The sequence below is a fragment of the Solenopsis invicta genome, chromosome 1 (genome assembly GCF_016802725.1).
Source record: "Solenopsis invicta isolate M01_SB chromosome 1, UNIL_Sinv_3.0, whole genome shotgun sequence".
NCBI classification, from domain to species: Eukaryota; Metazoa; Arthropoda; class Insecta; order Hymenoptera; family Formicidae; genus Solenopsis; species Solenopsis invicta.
The window spans coordinates 30,928,500-30,952,445 of record NC_052664.1 but is presented as its reverse complement, the minus strand read 5'-3'; the positions used below and the strand labels follow the sequence as shown (position 1 = coordinate 30,952,445).

Below are 23,946 nucleotides of genomic sequence, written 5' to 3'. Positions count from 1 at the left end.
AATACAATTTTATCTTGAGACGCGGAGTTTTTTTTGTTCAATAACCATTTTGAAGCATTAACTCTAAAATAGTAAAATTTAGAATGCAACTGCATCTTTCCAGTATTTACGATATTTTCACACATTCCGAGAAATAATCCTAGATAATAACTTTTTTGCATTACGTGTTGATTAAGATAGCGATACAACATATTTATCACTTTGTGGTAGTGAGATATTCGTCCAGCCTAAGAGTTGGTTTATAATAGTCATTACCGTAAGAAATTCACCAATCGACTATTCTTCCATAAATCGCTCATGATTGGCTAATTTCTTACGGTTACGGCTATTATAAACCAATTTTAAAAGGTTAATATTTGTTTTTGCGTGTAATTGGCGCTGCCGCGTACCAAGGCCGCCATGCGCCGCACCATGTTGTCATTTACGCGGCAAGACTCAAGCGAGCAGGTAACGGCACGTGCCTCTCCATGTGTCATTGCATTATCCCTCGAAACACGGTTGCTACTAGTATCAGAAGATACGAAACTGCATTCATGCCTCACAATTATACAGTGAACGATTATTATCTCGTACTAGGAACAGATTTATAAATACGTTGATGTGACGATTGCTTCGAAGTTTTTGACAACCTTAGGTCAGCTTATTAAGTTTTACGAAAGTAATTATAATCTTTCTGTGAACTGCTGGGCACATTCTCAGTTGATTTTTAAATGTCTATTATAAATCATCTGTGTCTCAAGATATAGAAACATTCTATATATCTCTTGTAACTCGATCTTTTACACGAGATTTACATAACGATTATAAATACCGGTTTCAGTTATTGCTTAAAAATGAGACACAATTTGTTTACATAGATTTCAATTTAAATGAAAAAAATTCTTGCACAAATATCACGTCGGCAATAGACAAAGCAATTTAGATTCCGCGTATAGAGTCCCATCTTCGATGTCAATAAATCGTATGAAGATGTACAGAGTTTGTACCGCAGATATTTACTATAATACGCATTGGTTGCCGTAACGTTACATCGAATTGATATAACTTTTGAGATTGCGTCTAACGGTCAGCAATCGATAGCCGTTTCGCGCGAATCTTGCATTTCATTCGGCCGTTCCTTCGCTCGTGCATCCGTATCACGTACCATCCGGCATGGATCCGTAAATATTGACAATGACAGTACGATCCGGCTACCTTGAGAGAGAGCTGTATAGCAAGAAAAACCGGGAACCGAGAGAGGTTGAATGGTGCCGTCGTGTTTGTCCTTTACTCCATCTTGCCGATGGCAGTTCACTGAACATTACGGAAAGATCTGTGCCTTTATTGTTTACCATCGCTACTGAACTTATCCTACAGCGTTCATTTTCGAAGATGCACGCGAGACTCGTCTCATTTAGCTCTCAGACTACACGAGCGCTGAAGACTAATGTCTCAAGAGACAGGATTGTGTACGGACGCATTTATATGCACTGATAATGTTAAGAGAGGAAAAAAGAGAAGATAAAGACGTCTGTACACAATTCTCTCTCTTGAGACATTGCTTTCAGCACTATATTTATTATTAATATTATTTAATAATATTTTAACGCACACGCGAATATTATAAACCTCAGTTATCAATATTAACATCAACATAGATTATATATTAATAATTTCTTATATATATATTGCACCTATATTGTCACAGGTAAGAGCACAGATAATTTTCGCGAATCTATACTGTTAAAAATGTCATGAAATTCAATTTATTTTAAATTAAACATTAAATCTGAAGTACATTAAATCTATAACTGAAAGTTATATGCGTGAAATTTAGAGTGCTATTAGCACATTAAATATTTTTTAATGTACTTGCTTGAAATCTACTTCCGTTACATTACATTAAATTCTGCTGTCAATTTTTAAAACAGTGTACAATGCTCTAATAATTAAATGGGGAAAGTTAGATTTTGGGGAATGAGAATAAATCGAGGTAGTTGACACATTGGGTTGATCGACGTTGATTCTGGCGGAAGAGACGTGCTTCCTGAACTAGGAGATTTTCACGCAGACGTACAATTTACACACGCAATACGTGCACACGTACATACACGGCGCGCATGCACGTACGCACGTACGCATTTGCGCACACGCGTGACGCAAACGACATTAATCACTAGCAGGCCGACAGCAGGAACCGCGGCGTATATAATGCGCCACGTAGATTTATTTATCATCCGTGAACGCGTAAGTCACCGGTAAATGCCCGCGGGCGGCGCCATTAGGCCCCTTTGTGGGTGGAACCACTCCTCGCGCGCCGTGGTGCATCTTTAAAGGAACCCCCTTTTCCGTTAAAGCTCCGTCATTAATCGATCAGTGCTCCCCGAGAGGGAACCCCGACGCGTTTCCTTAAACGTCTCCCGACCGCACCGCCGCGGGGCCAATAAAACGCCGGTGACACGCGATGCCTGCCCTTTTACGACGTCGTTCTTCAAATCGCGCGTGACAAAGCGCGACAAGGCGTTTGGACTTCTGCCCGCGTATATTACTCGATCCTTTGTTCGATGAGAATTCAACCTTACATTCACGATTCACGACACCGCGGTGAAGTCAGCGGTGATCGTTCAAGCGTATTTAGATACATGTAACTTTTGTGTAACCACTATAATTTACGCAGTTTTATGTTCGTTCGAAGAAATTGCATTTCGCTAAAAATGCAAAAGAACGTAAGCCAAAGATTCCTCTTTTTTTTTTCTTAACCACGTGGGTCATAAATCATTCGCGTTAAAGAGCCGAGATGACTTTGATTTTCGCGACAGTATCCGACATGGACCGGTCGCGTCAACGTATAATGGACTGCAAATTGAAAACGGCGGACGCGACGGAACAGGAATTTTGCATAGACCGCCCTTCGATTTCGTAGCCGTGAAACGAATCCACGCCTACTGCCGCTCCGAGAAGGCCTTCGCGCTCCTTATTAAGGGTGCGACTCTTCCGTTCCCGCAATCGCGGCGGGATGTTGCCCGCGTTGCGAAAACGAGAAACACGAGAGGCGTTCTCGTGCTCCTTTCGCAAAGAGGAGGACGTCGGTCGAGAAAGCGCTTGAGCACGCGCGCACAAAAGGGCGCGGCGGTTCTATGCAAATTTATGCGGCCTCGTAATCCCTGCGCCTCTCGATGCGCCGGCGAAGACGACCGGCGACAAAATCCAGCTCGGCTATTAGGTTATCGGATACACGAGCGTCCTCGAACGGCGGCTCCTCCCATAGCGAGCGGTAAATCGTCTGCCTAAACTGGAACTCGCATCGACGTCGTCGCGATCGCGTTCCGCTCGCGTGTGTGTTCAGGCCGCTATTGAAATTCAAATCCGACCGGAAAACATTGCCCGATCGCGTTGCGGAGCATCGATGTGTCTTCGATACCGTGATCGGCACTTAACCCCCCTCATCCTCGGGACAATCGTATAGTTTAACATACTGCTCGTAGCTTTTATGCGTAACATCGATGGCAAAGCGTTAAGAGAAATTATATGAATTTTTTAGTATTGGAAAAAAGTAGAATTTTTTTTTATAGTAGTAGAGACAGTATGAGGTTTTTATTGATATAATTAATTTTTCTTAAATATAATAAATAATAAAACTCGATAAATTAAGTTTTCGATTGGTACGTCGGGAGTTATTCTAAATCACAATGTCATTTGTTTCAATTATTTACTAGAAATGTTCTGAGATATTTAATATCAAAAATAAGGTCGCTTAAAAAGGGTCATTTAACTTACATCTAAAGAAAGAGGTGGACAGAGTTCACGCCGTTCGCGGAGAATCAAACGCGCATTTGTGCATCGCGAATCGATAATGGCTAGTGGCACCGACAGAGATAGGTCCCGTGACGCAGCAGCGAGAAAGCAAGGAGAATAGAGCAGTGGGTGTCTTCGCGTTCGATAGGGCGTCACGCAGTTCGTCTCTGTCAAAGGAGCCATTGATTCTACATCGATCCCCCCCTGTGTAGCGCGCATCTCCAGCGCGCGGTCTTACCTTCGTAAATAATCGCCATCGGGTTGTGCATAATGCCTGCGATTATGCCCGATTCGACCGAAACGCATTAATCTCATCTCGAGTCGAAAATAGCAAATAATCAGATTCTGAATGACTAGCGAATTGAAATACAATACTAATTTAACTATCTTAACTGGATTTTCCAATCTTAACGGTCCCAATCTATTACCTTCAAGCAATTCGCAACAATAATGAAATTATCTTATAAAATTTTTTTGTTATGTTAAACAGTTTAAAAAAAAATTGATTAATTATTCAAAATTTCGAGTCTGTAGATGATACGTGGAATAATTGAATAGTTGAAAATGAAAATTAGTCGAGATTCACATTAGAGGAAGAGATAATTCCTCGGATTTGATACGATACATTAAATGTGAATAAAGTTAAAGAGAGGGAAAGGAGGAAAGTGCCGGACGGGAGAAAAAGGATCGTCAAAGACAATTTCCGGCCGATTCGTTTCGCTTTTTCATCACTTTGTGAAGGAAGGTGCTGCCTTCGGCTCCGACCTCTCCTCCGTCGAGGAGCATCCTCGTGGCCTCGGCAGGGCGTATATACCTAAGGTGGGTTTACCTTAGAACAAAGTGGTTTTTGTTCGGTCCCCGAGCGAGTTGTGCGAGTCACGGCGGTTTTGTTGCCGCCATCGCCGCCGTCTGGAGAAAGAGAGTGAGACAGGCCAACAAGAGCAAAGACGCGCCACGCGTTGGAGGAGAACTTCTACATGTTCCTCTTCTTCTTGCCCTCTCTCAACCTTCCCTCCTACATTCGTGACCTTCGCGTGTATGCGTTTGTGCAACTGTGCGTGCATGTGCGTGCGACCGATCTAAGAACGAGCATGGATTACTCGGGGAGTTTAGATTTATTGCTCTCTTTACGCGATAACAACGTATATGTCTACTTAATTAGCTATTTAGACTGCACAAAAGTTCGATAAAAATGTTTAAAAGATATTTTTCAAAAAAAGACACGTAGAAATTGGAAGAAACATTGCATAGATGTTATTTTCTCTTTGCATAATTGTTGTCTTAATTTTAATTTTAAATCTATATGCAAAAGCATGAAACTTTATACGTTAAATTCCAATGCGACGCGATTAAATAAAAGTGGCACATGATTAATGCACATGTTCAATGATCGTGCTTATTAATCGTGCGATTATGCGAGCTTTTTAGAGAATGTTATTCAATTTTTGTCTCTCGACAGTTTACCGCTCGTCGCGCCGCTTATCCGCGATCTCGAATTTCACGTAATTGCTTACCGCCGTGCTCAGCATCTCTGCTGTGTGCCCCGTTTCTTGTCCGCCGTGCAACGGGGCCAGCAGTAACATGCAAATCAGCAAGAAACAGATCGGAATCAATAGCCATGCATAAACGGCGATCCTTATTTAGATACAGCTACATGCTTTTTCGTATCTTCGAAATTCGGTGTTCCAGCGAATACCACGGATGTCATCTCATTTCGAAAAATATTTATCTGACCCATAGGTAAGAAAAGAGATCAATGAATATTTCCTATTTTTACTCAGGGGAATTACGAGAATAAATTGAAAAATAAGATTGCGACGAAGATTCAATCACTTTCCGACGCTGTAATCCTAAATATTATAAACATTTATATGTAGATGTTACTACATATAATAGTTAAAAATATCTTTCCTATTTGCTCTTTTCTAAATATGGCACAAGACACAAGCGTTTCTTGTCCTGTTATTTCTGCGAAAGATACCAAAAGCTCATTTGCCTCGATAGATAAGTAGGACTAGATAAATAAGCGGCGTCTGAAAGAACACAATGTTAATGAAATATGTCAAGCAATGAATCGACAGGAATCAAAGAGAGAGAGAGAAAGAACAAGAATAGTCGATTCCGAAGAAGGACTTCGATTTAAGATTGAACGAGTGTTCAATGACGACGATAAAATATACTTTGCGATAGGAAATCAGACGACGAATCACGCTATTAATTTTATACCGTATCCTACTTTTCTTTCTTTCTCGCTGTCTGGTGTCTTTTTTTTTTGTTTTTGTTCGTTTTCTCTCTCGAGTCTTTTCGCGTTTTATCTTCACTTCTTTGCAATCTTTCCCTTGGTTGCTTTCCTTCCGCAACAGGACAATGACTGTCACTTTCGTGCCGCGCAATAGCGAGAGAGATGTGAAATCAAGCAACTCCGATAACTTTAACCGATTTTGCTTTAGGCGAAGCTGTCGTTAGACATGAAGCTAGGAAACGAGTAAGCGAGAGAACGAACGGCAAGGGGACGGGAGAAGATTCGCGCATCGGAGGAGAGAAAGAGTCTGGTAGAGAGGCACGAAGTGGAGGGTCCCACCCACTAGTGAGCCCTCCACCTCGAGACTCCGGGACTCGTGACCACCTCGGGCTGATATGTCGAACCGAAACCCTACGTTTCTTCTCGGCTCACATCCCTCTCGCCTTTCCCTCTCCGCTTCTTCTCTCTCTTCCTCTCAAGTTCTGTCTCTCTCTCTCTCTCTCCCTCGCGCTCTCTTCCCTTCACCACCGATCAACCACGAGAACTTCATGGCTCTCCTCTCTTCGTCCTCTTTTCACCTTCTTTCCATCCAGACCCGCGAGACTCTCACGAATACTCTTCCCATGATTTACTCGGCCGTCTCGGAAGAGAGGAGAGTTCGCTCGTCTATCGACCGTTCTCTTCCCCGTATTCTCTGTCTCTTCCCATTCTTATCCCTCTTATCTCGTCTTTGTTCATCTCGTCGGTTCATCGCTTTTTGTCGTTTTCGATCGCGGCGAACGCGGTAAAAGATGGAAACGCCGATAAAATCGCTGTCACCGCCCCGATGTGATTTATAATATGTACGCGATCGCCAAACAAAAGTCTGGAATTTTTAGCACACATCGTGATACGTCGATAATTATCTCCATGAGCTCGACAATCAAAGTACTGGAGCCGGCGTGCTATTACAAATACATGAAAATAATTACAAAACAACGACGATTGACTAGATGCATTAATACAATATACTTTTTTCGTACAAAAAATTTTACTAAAATTACTTTCAATGTGTGCGTATTTGATTATAATAATCGCCGAGAGAAATCTAATACGACGATGTAAAAAAAAAATTGGAATGACATATATTTATTTATGACAATCCCAAGATCATCTTTCAATTACAATCTCTCGTCGCAGAAATTGATCTTGACGCGAGATTAAATTTCGTCCTCTTGGCGCGTCTCCGTACGTGACCTTTTTTGCGCGCATTTAATAATCACCCTTGCCAATCACACTTTCAATTAAGGACGCACGAGCGATTCCGGCGTAGTCCCTCGGCCGACGTTTGTCGGAGATCGGAGAGAAGTACTTCGTCAGGCTGTCATCGAGCGTACGAAACCGCGTGTGTGCGCGCCTTGAAGAAGGCCTCTCGTCATTTTCGGCGTTCTTTGTCTTTTGCTTGCTTCGAAACGCCTCGCTACTCGGCCGAAGGCAGTTACGACAATTAACCGCGGCATGTCGAGGTTACCGCGACCGAGACACGTGGAGGGAGAGAGGGAACTCGCGTCGGCTCTTTAAAAATAAAAAAAAAGCTTGACGTATGTCAATTATCTCGCCGTCATTTTTTATCCGCCCCCTACGTGCCTCTCCTTTTAAGTATGCTCCGTGGACGAAAAGTCACCATGTGGACTTGAAGAATCCTAAATGTGTCCTTATTTATTTTTTTTTATCACTCTCTTGACATTGATTGCATCGAAATTTATGTTTTCATCGAGTAAATTAAATCCCAATAATACTTGAACAACATTTAAACAACGTTTACCAGATGCGACAGAAATAATATTTAATATTTGTATCTGTAGGGAGTACGAAGAACGTTAATGTACGAATTCAAGTCGCCATTTGTAGAATATTTAGGAAATATTCCGTATTATGCAACGATAAAATCATTTGAACGTTCTGTATTTTTTTATAAGTTCGTGTTACTCATGCTTTAATGAAATTGGTGCAGTTTTTCTTTCTTTTGCCATGTCGAGCGTGCGAGTTATCCTCCGACAATTAAGAAGTTAAGAGTTATCTACTTATATATTCAATATTTACGGTACTGACGGCAGCTTCGGGCTAATAGATGAAGAAACGCACCATCTGTTCCTCCCTCCCTCCTTTCTCTCTGTCGCTGTCTCTCTCTCTCTCTTTCTCTTTCTTTCCTCAGCTTCTTCGTTCGCATCTTCTTCGCCGTGCTCTTTCTTCGGCGCAACCCACACGCGAGGAGATAAAGTGGAGAATGATCGACGCAGTAAATAAAGTATAGAATACGCATATGTAAATCACGAAGGGCGCACCCACGCCCCCTTACTCAGCGAGCCTCTCTCCCTTCTCCCCCTTTCCACCCTGTCTTCTCTCTCCCATCCTGCGCTCTCTCGACGAGTCTCATTCTATCCTTTTTTCTCCCGTGTTCCTCATAAACCTCTTCTCCCGGAGCAAAGGTGGTGGTTAAACGAAGAAGAAGAGGTGGAGGGAGGAGGAGAACAGAGAGAGGACGACGGTGCGTGTATGAAGGTGGCTCTATTCCTCACACAATACCTTCCACTCGCGTTCGTGTAAGCGGAGTGCTCTTCAACTTCTTCTCGCAGCCTCCTCGGCGCAGCAAGATAAAGCAACCGTGATACTGCACTCTCCTCATCTTTCTTCTATCATCTCCACCCTCGTCACACTCTTTTCTTCGTATTTTCCTCGTACACCTCTCTTCACCCTTCTCTTCTTTTCGTCTCTCACATTCTTCTCCACCTACTTTATCTTATGCACGCTGGAACTATGATCGCTTGATTCACGTCGCAGTTTCGGAAGACGTCGAAATTTTATTTCTATTCGTCTCTGTATTTTGCCCGTAAAAAGGTCTGCGTCAAATTTGTATGCTAATTATTTATAATATTCAGAGAAACGTTACAAAAATGTATAAAATATTTAAAGAAGATACTTTATAAATTATATTCTGTAATAATAAAGTGTCATATGCATACATTAGTTAGTATCACTAAGCATACATTAAAATGTTAAATTTTTTATTGACGTTTGATTTAAAGTAGCTGAAATTATTTCGTCGGCCATAAACTTGACGAAATATTTTTTTATATTGCATCAATGTAGTATTTATTCGACAAATTTTACGAAGTAACTTTGAAGTGGCGAGCGTGTCGAAGGCGAGACAACCATGATAATACGAGACATGAAAATGGAAATCTTTCCTAATAATTCACTTGATCAGCCCTCGAGTCGTATCTCGTTTGCTTTACGGCTGTTTCGACCGTATTGAACGAACCATAATTTAACGGGGAACGATCTTGTCCCCTCCCCCCTCCCTCCCGCAGGCCCTCCGGCTGATTTGCGTTCCCTCGATCGCGATCGATGTGCCTCTTTCGCAAACGTAATATCTGTCCGTTCCGACAAACAATAAGCGACGATCTGATTCGCATTCGGCGAGAACCGCTGTTTACGATCAATGAAACGATCTTGCGTAAATCAGATCTTTATCTGCCGAGAACGTGCTAGGTTCGAGCAGCTAACAATTTGCCGGGCCTTTTAAAAGAAAAAAAGTGTAAAATTCGAAAAACGTGAACGTAAAAACCGATGAAATTACCGCAACTCCACTACACAATTTCTTTATTTCTGAATTATGAAATAATGAAAGACATAATTATATTATAGCGTATATCGTAGAATTTTGTAGAAGATAAAAAGCACGGATTGTAGAATTCGCTAATAATCAGTTATTTAGCGGTATACAACATTTTTCATGATAACATTAAAATGGGCCATTTAAATTTATACGAACTGAAGCTCTTTAATCGTATCGATTAATCAATTGGAGTAGAGAACATATCTATAAGCTGCACGCTCGCTCGAACCCGTGGCGAAGATCGTCCTCCTTGTAATCAATTTTGGGGGCCCCCGGCGCGCGGCGCGCTGTAAAGCTCGAGAGCGCATGATGGTGCATATTATTGAGTCTCGAAATTTATGCGCCGGTCGGAAAATCCGTTGTGAAAAATTCGATGGGCGTGCTTTGTAGCCGAATAGCCTGTGGCTAATGGAATAGGATCGCATATAGGCACCGAAAATTTTCGATGACCCTCTCGTGTTCGGATGCCGCATATTCGAGGAAGGTGGCCAGATGAAGGAGCGAGAAAGAAGGAAGAGGTACGCAGGTAGAACGAAAGACAGAGAGAGAGAGGAAGCATGATGGCGAAGGGAAGAAAGTGGAAGAGGAGACCGACCGGACTAGGCTGCCCAAATCGTAAATAAGGGGACGATTGTCCTTTTTAAGCATGGGGCTCCGCACGGTCGGGCGCCGAGAAAAAAAGAGGTTTCCCCTCCCACTGATTGTCCCTGAAGAATGGTAGCCGCGTGATGGTCCCATTGTTCGAGCGCCGGTCCACAAGCGCGCCTATTCGTGCACGTGGTATGTATACCCAGGCGTGTGCGGTCACTCACACGTATACGCTATCATCGGCATATGTACGGCACACTCGCACACACGCTGCATCGCTCACAAGAGAGAAGCTCTAGCGAGGGTTAGATATATCTGCCTATCATCGAGTTTCCTTCTCCATCTTTCACCTTTTGCATATCTGATGCTTTTCTTTAGGCCGCGTCTCTCTCTCTCTCTCGCCTTTCTCTAACTCCCGTTTCTCTTCAGAGATATTGTCTATGTTCTGCCAGTGACTGAGGACTACTAGCAACGGGACGATTGGCATGTGAAAACAACCTGTTGATTGTCTTATACCTGTTGCCTTATACCTGTTGCGTCCAAGTGTCAGCCAACGATCTATGCAGTGTTCCTTGCTTGTAGTTCTCTCCTAACATTTGTATCCCGAGTCCTTCGCAAGTTTTCCTAATTCTCATGGAATTTTAGATACGCGTTTTTTTTCGTGAAAACGCAAATTCTTCAGATTTAACATTAAATAATAAATTCTTCAAACACACATACGATACACAAAACTTAAATGTCGGGATTAATTTGTTATTTCGCGCTGTTAACTCGATTAACAATTTTAATTAAATCACAGTTTCTGTTTATCTATATTTCAGTAATATATCTTTGAGATCAGCTATCTATTATAATGGCTAATTTGTTTCGGTATATAATATATACAAAAATCATTATTTTCTTTCATTAATATAAATTATATTCGAGATTTGCTCTTCGATCTGCTAATTTTATATTATGTAGATATTCCCCTGTCCCCCGCCTCCTCCCTCTTTCGTGTCCCCGTTTTCTACTCTGTCACATCTATTGATCGATCTATCGTATATCATCGTTCTCGCTTTAATATATTATTTTGCGACGACGTTTGTACCACCTGTTGAACACTGCACACCTGTTGCTCTCGACAGTGTTGATTCTCGCGCATTTTACGCGGACGATTCGTTTCTACCGTTCTGATTGCGCGATTGCGCGTGCGTGATTTTCTGTTTCGTTTCTCTCTCCGCGTAATAATGAAGAGAGAGCAGTTTTCTCCTTGAAGAGAGGAAATCTTACAAATGAGAATCTAGGTAACGTGAGACGTCTCGTTGATTGTTTTGTATCTGTTACATGTCACAATTTTATTTCTTCTGTAAGAGACGTTTCTTTCGTGTCCCTTCAAACTGTATGAAGTTTGTTACTCACCGTATAAGAACTACCAAAAACTCTATCTCCTTTGTTGATATTTTTAAAAAAATAACTTATATTTAAAAAACAATGAGACAAGTCGTAAACGAACACGTGTATGCATCACATTTAGCATGTAATCATTCTCATTAATAATGCACAGTAAAACATTGACAATTTTGATTGGTGGTAATTTTAAAACATTTTTTCCTACACTCATGTACGTATTATACCGTCACATAGATATTTATTATTTTTTCACGTCAATACAAATAAAGTAACGCAGCAATTCCGTTTGAAATTTTACCACTATGCATATCTTCGCTTCGGGACCTACGTGATCGCAGCATAATCGCGCAAATGTGTTTATTTAATCTTGAGACTCGCGAGCCGCGAGAGAAGGGGTTACAAGTTCGTCTGGAGAGTCTCTAACGTAACTCGTACTCGTAACGTCCCTCAAGTTTGTTTACCGACAGACGCTCCGCTTTAGGTAGAGCAAGCGCGTCTGGAGAATTTCACATCGTTCCCATTCACATCTCCGCCTTGTTATGATACTGTGTCGTATTCTCATATATTTACCTAGTCTCTCACAAGACAGTCTCGAAAGTGATTCAGTGATATGACTACGAACGGTAGACCAGGACGACAACTGCGACGATGACGACGATTTTCGTTTCAGGTATCTTCGAACTAGACATTACTCGCGCGAAAAAGCATGCAGCATGCATTATTCATAGATTTTTCGAAGGTTTCTGACTGTATTTTATACGACGTGAATTAATCTCCGGTATCTGAAATTCTCTCAACCGATTCGATACATGTCTACTACTGTAAAGATTTATCAGCGATATTTCGCTATTCTGTATTTTATGCTATCATAAATTTGTATTAAAATGCTTTACAATTATATTAAAATTTTGTTTATTTTTTTTTTACGCTAATTATTTATTTTTAATTATTTCTATGTATCACATTAAAATTCATAAGTATCACTTGTTAGAAATAATGAAAAAATATAATTAAATTTTCTTTCGTGTATAGAATTAGTCAAAAAATGTGTATTTTATTTTCTAAATTTTTTTTTCTGTTCTCTTTTCGAGGATAGAAAACGAGAAAGTAATAGCATTAAAATGAGAGCAGTTTTCGAGAACAATTTCGATCATTTCTTACGAATACAATTTGTGTTACGGCTCTCTACTATAAAGATCAGCTTATTCAATAACTGCTAAGAGGAAAAAAAAAATCTGTTCCCCAGAGGAAACACGTTTCGTATTATCGACATTTCGTGGTCGCGCCAAAAACGTCTCTCAATCGCGATGAGGTCGAAGCGAGAGTGCATCGGAGGAGCCGGTGGGGAAGGAGGGGAATGCGCAGCATCTCGTCGGCCGGATCTCTCCCGGGTCCATCATTAACCGGGGGACCCACCTCTAGGGTGAGGCCATTACCCATTCAAATTACGCTTATCGGTGGTTCCCCTCGCGTATACGTGCACCTCTTACGGCACCAGAAAAACGGATATAGAGAGAGAGAAAAGGCGTGCATTCTCGCGAGTGAAAAAAGATGGGGCTCAATCTCTCTAGCGGAATTGGATAAAAAAAAGTCGGATTTCGGAGGAAAGATGTAAGAGCAACCCTTGGACCGTTATACGAATAATATTATTTAGATATGTAACTTTCAAGTCACATGGCGTTATAGAGGGTTGAACAGATAAGCAGATGTTACATTCTTTCTTTCCCCTTTCCTTTATCGTCACGTTTGATCGTTCTTTTCGAAACATTAAAATTTCCTGTCAACTACTAATATCAATAATCAACTGCATCGTATAATAAAGTTTCTCTTAAATTTTTATAAATATTATAAAAGGTTATGTAACTCTTTTATGTAGATTGTATTCTTGTTAGTTTGGATATGTGTTAACGCTATTGCATTATACTTGCATGTATGTATATATATTTTACAAACTTTAGTATACACTACATTATCTCGCTGCATCACATATACAATTCTAACTCGTACATCCTGATTTGAATTGCCTCTTTGCTTTCCGCTTGAATCGACCGTGCATCTCATTTTTTTTTCTCTTCAATTGATCTCTCTCGTTCATTGTCCCCTTCTCTCTCTCTCTCTCTCTCTCTCTCTCTCTCTCTCTCAGCTTCACCAAAGTATCCTCGACCACTCCCAATCCCATATGCCGACGTCCATCCGGCCCTCCTTTCCATTCGGTCGGCACATTATGCGGCGTTCACGTATGCGCGCGATGGGGTACAGATACGATCGTCCATCGAACGAAGAAACTGCATAGTCTCGGCGAACGATTTAAACTTCTACTACGTATTACCACGGAAATCGTCGGTTGTTTCACGGCGTTCGCCGCAGTGTTGGTCAGCGCCGAGCGCGAACTTAGGATCCGTACATTTTTCATTCTGCACGCACATTCGATACTCACCTTCAGAATCGAAACTCGCATCGATTTGTGGATGAACGTAACTATGAAACGGAATGACTAGGCTTAGTTCTAATCGTAAATAATAATAATCATTGCTTGTTTGATTCTCGAAGCAATGTGCCTTTTTAACTCTAGATATCCAATTCCAAAGTTCAGATGGAAAAATCGGATTAATTTCGAAAAAAGCATAGCCAAGAACTGAATGAATATTGTTATCTTGTTATTTTATCATTTAAAGACTAAAACGAAGAGTTTTCAAACAAGCTAAATTGTTTGATTTTCTATTTGTCACAGCATTTTGTTTGCATGGTACATTAATCTTTCACTCATAAAAATATTGAACATTTTCTGTTATTGTGAAATTTTAACTGATTGATTCCGACAGAAATGTAAGACGCTTTGTGTCGACTCATTAGATCCGCTAACGAGGACTAACCGTATCGCGATAATTACTCTTTACAAGGTATGAAACGTGGCGGACTCACATTCTATCTTAGTCACAGTCACTAGACCGAATGGTGATCGATGGCTATCCTCGTCAGCATTACCACAGGAAAATTATTGCCCGACTGCTAGTAATTGCTGTAAGCAACGCCTTACATATGTAATATGCATTAATTTCCATAAGCACTTTCTAAATTTAATTAATTTTAGAAGAAGCAAGTGCATACGCGAATAAATTTTGTTGCAACTGTCAAAAGACACGATCTTCATTGTTTTTGTGTATCTTTTAGTTTACAGTTTTCAAATATTTTACATTCTTTAACTTTTCGCGAAGAAATAAAAAACAATTGAAAATATCGATTCCAATAAATTATGTAAATTTATTAGAAGATTTTGTTATATAAGTACATGCGATTTACGATTTTTGATTTGCCGGAAACTTTTAAAATTTGATGGGTGGTCGAGTGATCATGTCCCCGAGAATGTTATCAAGTGCACCGGGTTGCATCTAAATTGACTATGCGATCAAAGTGATTGTAATGTTTTTCCGCCGCGGCCGCGTTTATGGCAGTGGACAAGTGATTTTTCTACGGACCCCCTCGTGCCGTGCTCGTGGCCATCCAATTCCGGCTATGCTTTTTGGTGGGGGAGGCACGGGCCTCGCAGTTAACCTTCCTCTTCACTTCGTGAGGTCCAATCTGTTTTCAGTGCATCTCAATTGATCGTACTACTTCTAACAATAAGCATTATGCTATGCAGTTTAATTCACGTCAACAAAGCATCAACTTTTCTTACAATTTATTAAAATGAATGCACGTCTCATTGCAATTAAAAAATCTGCAATTGTTCTAAACCCTCAGCTGACACACTATATCGGATACGATATTTCGCCATACATGGGTGTACGTCACCCGACCATTTTTAATTGCGTATATCTCTGTATGTAATGCATAGAATTTGAACAATTTTTTTTTTAGTCAATACATCAGAAGAAGAATAAATAGATGTGAAATCGAAAAGTTGAATATTACTCGAAATATTCAAGAGAAAAGGAATTCTTTATAAATGCCAAATATTTTTGTAAACAGTCCGGGTGTACGAAACCCAGTGTGTCAGCTGAAGATTAATTATCTAGATTTTTGATTGTTCGATATCTTTTTTTTTAATGATTATTTATGAATCGCGAACATCTCGACGATGAGGACGATTTTTTACTCTGCAAAGAAATATGCGAAGAAACGACGATAAATTGAGACAAGCATATCTCCGCGTTGGTCGCCGAAGGATTTTCTGGCGACGTCCTAATGATACATTTTTTCACGAAGTCTCCTGAGACTCCTTGAAGCGTGAAAGCAGGAAGTCGTGAGCTCGTTCCCGTGCCGGTTGCCGCCGGTTGAGCACCATCGTCATCGTCGTCATCGGCGGCGACGGCGAGCGGCGTAGTCGGCGGCATGAGAATTTTCCCACAGTCACCACCACGTGGGCTCAACGCGCGGGAAGCACACCCGCTCTCGCGATGTTGCCACACCTCGACTCGACTGAGAGGCACTGCATCGTATCGTAGTGCGCCTTATGGGCCAGAGGAAGGGAGGGCCAGAGCGAGACGGAAGGTCCCAATTGAAGGGAGGAAGGTAGTACCACGGCGATACGGTGAAGGAAGAGCGAGAGAGGGGAGTTGGAAGCAAAAGAGAAGGGATCGCGATGGAGGAAGAAAGAGACCGTCAGTAGTAGTCATGGTGCGAGAGAGAGGAACGGTACGTTAGCGTGAGCACGAGGGGAACGAGATGGAAGCGTATAGGATGTTTTATATAGGAAAGGACATTCGACACGGACGTCCTTTCGCCGCCTCCATATTGCGGGGATGCCCGCAGTACGGCATAAAATTTAACATTCGTGACCCTTTTCTATCTCTTTCGTCGATCGATAGTCAATAATCGATATCGACGCTTAATTTTTCATTATCTGGTTAACTTGTGGTTAAATTTAGTTTGATGTTTAACCCAGGCCTAGTTTTTCATTAACTTATGATTAGACTTAACCCTTTCATCCAATGAGCTTTACTAATGGCATCATCATGGGTGAAGCTCATAATCACAAGTTAACCAGATAATGAAAAACCAGGCAACAAAGAGTTTTACCTATGGCACCACATAGTAGGTGATGCCTATTTGGTAAAACATCAAGTTAGGTTTTACCACGAGTTAATCAGATAATCAAGAATCGGACCTTAAGCATATTATGTTTGGTTTCAATGAAACAGCATCAAGCTTCCTATGTGATAAACATACTTGAATACAAGTTGGAAATACGATCCGGCGGATATAACGCATCATGATGAGCGACACGACGGAAGAGCGCTTATAGCGCTGAGCGGAAATAAAGGGATATCCTTGCGATGGGAGGGAAGCCTTAGTAGCATGTCAGAATCGTCAGTCTTACGCAATGTAAAGAACGACTCGGTTCCACGGAAATGTGAAACTGCCGAGTTCTTTGTCCTCCGCGAGGGGACCAAGGAGCGAAGTTTGGCAAACAGCGAAAAATTCGTAACTAGTTTTCAGAAACACATCCACATCCATGACAAACGAGCAAAGAGATTGTCTCAATTTCTTGTTTCTCCTCCTCAAGAATTCTCCGGGGTCTATGTCACGTCCCTCTCGCCTCTCTCTCCGCCACATGCGGATATTTTAAGGTGAATGAATTCATTTGGGTTGCCTCGACGCGGCTAATTGCCGCGACTCTGACAGATTCTCGAAATTCCGGTTCAACCTGAACCAGCCACGCAGCGTGTGGCCTTCGGCGACAAACTAGGATCAAAGAATAAAAGTAATCTAACATTCCATCGAAGGGTACCTCGTGCTTCGGGGAGACCAATGATCTGATTTCCCAATTCTTTAGATATTTCCGTGTAATTAATATGTTAAAGTAACAAATATACTTTAATTATTAAATAAAATCATAACTTTTTTTTTAAGTTGTTTGGAACTGGCGTTTAAACTGTAGGTCCCGTATAGCTATGTAAATTATAAAAAAACACCACAGAAATATGTTTGAGGGGTCAGCTCCGACAAGAGCTAAGGACTAAAGAGAGAGATTCATCTTACAATTAGTCCTGTAACATTTTAATGTTATGATCATAGTGAGGATAGGTACTCGATAAAGAGCTTTAAGCGTCGAATCTTACTACAGCCCTGCGTCAGTAACGAAGTAACGGATACACGTATTCTCGTCGGATAGGTTCCGCTCGACACGCACACTCATACGCACGCACGCGCATAGGTATATGCGTACAACGACCACTCCGATCTGGGGTGAGGCTCAACGGACAATTGCAATTATGGGGGTTCATCCAGGTTGATTTATAAGCAGCGAAGGCTTTCCGTCCTTATCCGACGCACCCACGCGCCTCTTTCTTTCTTTCGCAAGCAACAGATCTTCGCGTGGCCCTTTTTTCACCTCCACGCGAACACTCGCGATGTATCCGCCTTCCCTCTAGTCACTTACGCTGCTGAATCCTCTGTATTATGTGTTGACCACGGTGCATGATAGGACTTGCCTTCGGGGGGTTGGCGGATTTCCAGGAAGAGGAGGGTCGCACCTTATGGAAATCAGCTCTCGCGTCATTAGGCCGGCCATCGGGCACCCTTCCTCGGTACCCTCACGAAATATACTGCGTCTACGTGAGAGACGCCGATAATGATGCGGTGGATAAATCGTAAAGAATAACGAAAGAATGTAAACAATTTTGTGATTAGTATACTACGTATTCAGCATATTTTTGTCTTCTTTTAAAAGAGATAAAGATGTGTTATTCTAATAACATTATGCATTTTTTAAATAATTAATTCTATAAAATCTATATAATATTGTAATTTTTTAGAATTTAATATTGTCAACTTTCTTTTATAAGTGGATACCTATATAATTATCTTACCTAAATTTTTATTAATTATTATTTATTATAACATTATTTCCAAATATATTTGAGTACATATATATTTATAGTACAGGATATATTACGCACAAATGCATTGCCCAATATGTTTCCAAATCTGTTACAAGAAAATACAGAGCCAACGGTATTGTATTAGCGTGGAATAAATTTTAATCGCTTCGCTTGTCTGTCAAAAAGGGGAAACTTGTTTACGAGGTAGACGAAAAACGAAGGGCTGCAGGGGGCGCCGCGCCGCGCCGGCCGACTGACTTCTTGCCGATGTTTCGAGGCTATCTTGAGCAGTATCGTTATGAGGCGAGAAAATAAAATTTGTAAAAAAGACGCGAGTACGAATGCGGAACGAATGAACGTGTAAATACGCGCGTGGTCGATTCTTAGTTAAAAGGAGGCGCGTCGCTTTTGTTCGCGCCGCTGGTATCGATATTAACGGGAATCGATTCGTCGTGCCGGATGAGTCCCGCGCCGCCACGGCGCGTTGCTCTTCCCCGACGACTGTCTACCCTAATCGTTTGGTCTCGGAGGTCCTCGAATGCCCGAGTAGCTTGGAGTTTTTCGGAGCGTCGTCCTCGCGTTCCCGCTCGCGCGCCTTTTCTGTCGAGAGCGGCGTAAGAGCGCGACCGATCGGTGAATCGATCGACTTGGTACGGAATATGAGATTCCGTTGAATGCCGCCGTTTGATGTCCGCCGTTTAATTATGCCCCCTCACTCAAAAACCTGGGAGTCAATATCGCGTGGATGTAAGGGAAGATGCGGAGAGAGAGAGAGAGAGAGAGAAAGAGAAACGGAGACAGAAGGAAAGAGAAAGAGAGAAAGGGTGGGAGGGAGCACGAGCACCTCCGGGGGAAATCCAGTCACGAGGAAGGGAATGTGCAAATGCCATCGCGAACGCTGAGCCACCGCAATTTTGTTCTTGTAACGGAGTCTCCCGAGGAAAAAGACCTGGAGCGAACAAGATATTGTAATTGCGTTATCATGAGAGAAGTTTACGATGCATTACACGCAGGAAAAGATTTTCGTATTATCTCGCGACTACTGTTACACGTGCAATTTTTTTCTACCGGTATAACGATTTATCAGATGCTTTATGTAATTTATTTTATTACATTAAATTACTTATTGTATTATATCATTTTCTCCTCTTTTTTTTTTCTTGCGAACGTATTTTTTCTACACGAATTACCGGTCGCATTAATTTTTATTGCATTGAAAAAAAGATTTGGGTTTTTGTATTGCTGAGATCCTACCATATAAGGATGTAAACCTATAAAACGATGTGTTTTTTTTTTTTGTTTTAATACGGTAACTCGAGAAGAAAAGAAGCCCTTGTTAAGTTTCTTGACGGAATCTCGATCGAAATTCCAGCTCGAAACCTTCCGAGTGCGGCCATCTGTGCGCACCTTGCCAGAAATCGATACCGCATGAAAATTCCTACGATGTTTCTCGTCGTCGTCGCTTAAAATTATTTGCAAGATGAAAAATCGCATTTGGTCATCGTAATTGTTTCCGTCAATTTTATTTCTCATCCACATCGTTTGTATTCAAAGGATCCTCGATGATTATTATTCACTGACATAAATAGGGGTCATTATGAAATAGTAACCGTGAATTTACTGACATATCAATTATCAGGATGAGGAGAGATCGATTTTTGTAGTCTACGAAGGCACAGTCCTGAAATAATTTCGATGAATCGCTGCGAATCAGCGCTTCCTGTTAAATCGATTTACTTTCGCGTCGCTTTAATATTAATGCCACGGGTATCCTTCGCGGATTTCTAGTATAATAACGTGATAGGCCTCACGGGTACGTGCTGGCCCGCGTTTTTACCATCACTCTGGCCCTAAGTCATGTCGTCGTCGTTGCTACATAGCCGCGGGAAGCGTAGTCGGATGTTCTATGAGGCATAAATTATGCGCGCCATTAGATGTTAACTATGGTCCATGACCAGGTATGTATCACCGGGCAACAGCTGATACCTGTAGATAAGGTCGAGTATCGAGAAGAAGAACGCGTAAAGGGAAAGAGAGAAAAAGGCAAAACTGTGTTTTTTTTTTATTTTTAATTTTGGCCGAGCTGCACATATCCGGATTTTCTTACGGTGTTTTTGTTCCGCGTTTAATCGTCCCATATATAAGGAATATCTCGTTTTAATCTTATACGCACTTATCCTTCCGCAATAAGTTAGCTTGCTTGGGCTATAGAAGACATACGATTTCGTGGCGATGATGCAGTATCTATGATAATATTAGTAATTATTTGAAATAATTGGCAATGGACGACAAAAATTAAAATTTTTTAAAATATTTGATATTATTTTTCTAATTCCTATATTCATGAACACAATTAAAATTAAAAATTTGATGCATTGTTCAGAATTGCAGTATTATGTAATTATTTGTTATACTTATAAGTGTAAGAAGATAAGCTGCTTATATTGCGTGAGCATATATGAATGCGACTAAACATTGGATTATGTTACAGTTAATAAACGGTAATAAACGAATTATTGATATTAGTAATAAGCGCTCACTCTGTCGGTATGTGTTTTTGCCACTAATTGACAGCATTATATAACACATTTCTCTCAGCGAGTTGTTCTGCGATAAATAAAACGACACGCAAATCGTCGATATCTCGCAATAATATTGACACTTCACGCAACATGTTGTCGCTGTGGTAATTGCCGGGTGGTTCTATTAGTCCGGCTCTATCACTCTGTTTTCTGTTCGCGATCTCGTTTCTCTTTATGTCGATTGCGTGTATAAGGTCCACTCGGAATTATTGATCGTCCTTCCCTGTCGCCGCTTAATTACGGCAGGGTCTTATCTGCTGGTGTGCCGCGCCGCGCTTGTTTGTTTCTTCACAATCTCATTATTATCGGAACTTTCGCAGCGGTGTAAAGATCAAATGGCGTCCTAAGGAAGATACATGACTTTAGGTACGCGAACATTTATCTTTGATAGTCGAATCAGATAACTTAATTAAAAATTTATTCTAATTTACTATACCAAAGAATGGAAACTTTGAGCAGAAAATTGCGTAATATGAGGATTGAAAAGTTAAGAATTATTTTAACATTATTTTAAAAAGAATTATTTATTATAGAGAGAATTATAAAAGAGAATTATTTTTAGAAGATTATTATAATTATTTTATATTTTTGTTACATATTTATTATACACTGAAAAAGGTTTGATAATGATATTATAATCAAACTTTGATGAAATAATTTCAATTAAATGTTTGATTAATTTAACCAAATATTTTGTAATATTTAGTAATTATGTTAATAGTAACCAATTAGTCATTAAACGGATACCAAATATTACTAAATATATTTTGTTATATTAATGAATATTTAATTGAAATTATTCCATCGAAGCTTAGCAACTGTCATCTATGTTTGATTATTATCAAACTTTTTTCAGTCTAGTGTACATGTACAATGTTGATATTTATAAATAAACATGTCATAAACATGTACAATGTTTATATTTATAAATATCTATTCAACGCAAGAGTTTATGCAACATAATATACATGTAATAAAAAGTTTCTCAGGTCACGACGAACCGTCGCGAATTCGTTAGCCATCGCGTGTCCAAATGTTTGTTTTGTCCGGCAGAATAAGAGTAGAAAGCGACGGATGAATAAAGTTCCGTGATGTGCGGATAATCGAGCGTCATGCAAGGTCGGTTTGATCGATCCACCACCGATGTCTGTCGATCTTTTTCTTCTTGTGAAGTTCAAGGGCTATCGTACAATCAGGTTACGTTGGAAATGATCTGTTTTAAAACAGAAATATCTAATTTTCATCCAACGATTGCAGTTGCCGATAAAATGCCACATACGATCAACAAGAAAGCAAAAAATCATGTATGATTTTCAACTGTTTTTCTGAAATATCTGAAAAAATTCTGAAAAGTATTTTAGGTTGTTTTAAGTAAGTGCCTAAATTGACATTTCAGTATCGATCATAATTCAGCAGAAAATGCAATTTATCAATAAAAAGCGTAAATTTTCATTGTTTATTTACAGCAGTTATGCAAATAAAAATTTATGGTCATCTATTTTTTTTTACACTTGTTTATGTGCTAGAGACCCTACAAAAGAAATCAGTACATAAAGCCAAGAAAATGGTTAAAATAATTAAAAACAGCGGAAAAAGGTGAGACTCCGGGAGTCCTATCATGCCGCAAAGAGTTAACGGAACTGCGCGTTGCGCCCGTAAAAGTTTGCCTATATAATGACGCGGTCTCAGGCGTTTCCGCTTCTATTTGCTTACTGTTTCTTCGCGCGATTTGCTCGGAAGAAATCCGTCCCGGCGCATCCGAGTGCCAATTTCACGGTTATCGGAGCTTATCGCTTTATCCTTTCGGCGTGTCTGCCCGCGATCTCTTCTTATTCGGCTTGGCCTCGACCGCGCGATCGAAGCATAAATTCATAGAAGTGGCAAAACCGACGCCCGACATCGGCAGCGCGTCTCGATTTTTCACACTGGCGGACGTGTTGCGGTAATGAGTTCCCTTTTATAACCATGCCACGAACATAATGCCAATGCGCTGTACCGAGAACGATCGCAATCGCCGCGGCGTCGTTGCCTTTCTTTTCGCCATCGTCGTCCGGTCCTCCCGTTAAACGCCGATTAGAAAATATCGTCGCGATTCGCAGTCGCGATTATTAATAGCGCTGCCGATCGCAGTTATGCAAATGCATTCGAGCGTCGCGAATGCGATGGAGTAATAAAAAGCTGGTTACGGTGACTGTGAGTGCCACCAGTGCGATCCGGTTGTCGATGATTTATTTAAATAATAATCTGAAACATTGCTTATTAATTTTAACGAGATAGTACTTTTTTATTTTTATTAATTTTCACGTAATTAATTTACATCTTACACGTTGTTAAAATTCATTTTGAATTTGGCATACATGTTATTTACTTCGAAGTCTCATTCTAAGATTTAGTGTCAATATATGCAAGCTGGAATTCTACTTTGACGGTGAAATAACGTATTGCGATCTTTTTGTTTTTCAGGATTCCGAGGCGATCATTGCGAGGAGAATATCGATGATTGCCCGGGCAATCTCTGTCAAAATGGTGCCACCTGCATGGACCGAGTGAACGAGTATTCCTGTTTGTGTCCACCGGCCTTCACGGGCACGCAATGTGAACTGGACGTGGACGAGTGCTCGGTACGGCCGTCCTTGTGCCACAACGGGGCGACGTGCACGAATTCGCATGGCAGTTACTCGTGTATATGCGTGAATGGCTGGACCGGGCCCGATTGCAGCGTCAACATCGACGATTGTGCAGGCGCAGCTTGCTTCAACGGCGCAACTTGCATCGATCGCGTCGGCAGCTTCTATTGCCAGTGCACATACGGAAAGACTGGTAAGTCGTGGATTATTCTCCGTGGAACATTGATCGAGAAAGGCATGACAGGCAGAATTTCTAGAT

The 23,946-nt window shown here is 40.9% G+C and overlaps 1 protein-coding gene across 3 annotated transcripts in view; it reads left to right on the top strand.

Moving 5' to 3' along the window:
* Positions 1-23,946, top strand: part of LOC105201841 (neurogenic locus Notch protein) — a 249,730-nt gene that overhangs the window by 140,845 nt on the left and 84,939 nt on the right. For all 3 annotated transcript variants that reach the window (XM_039450855.1, XM_026134428.2, XM_026134429.2), the window contains one exon: positions 23,524-23,880. In XM_039450855.1, coding sequence (XP_039306789.1) covers positions 23,524-23,880 — 357 coding nt within the window. The remainder of the gene's footprint in view (positions 1-23,523; positions 23,881-23,946) is intronic.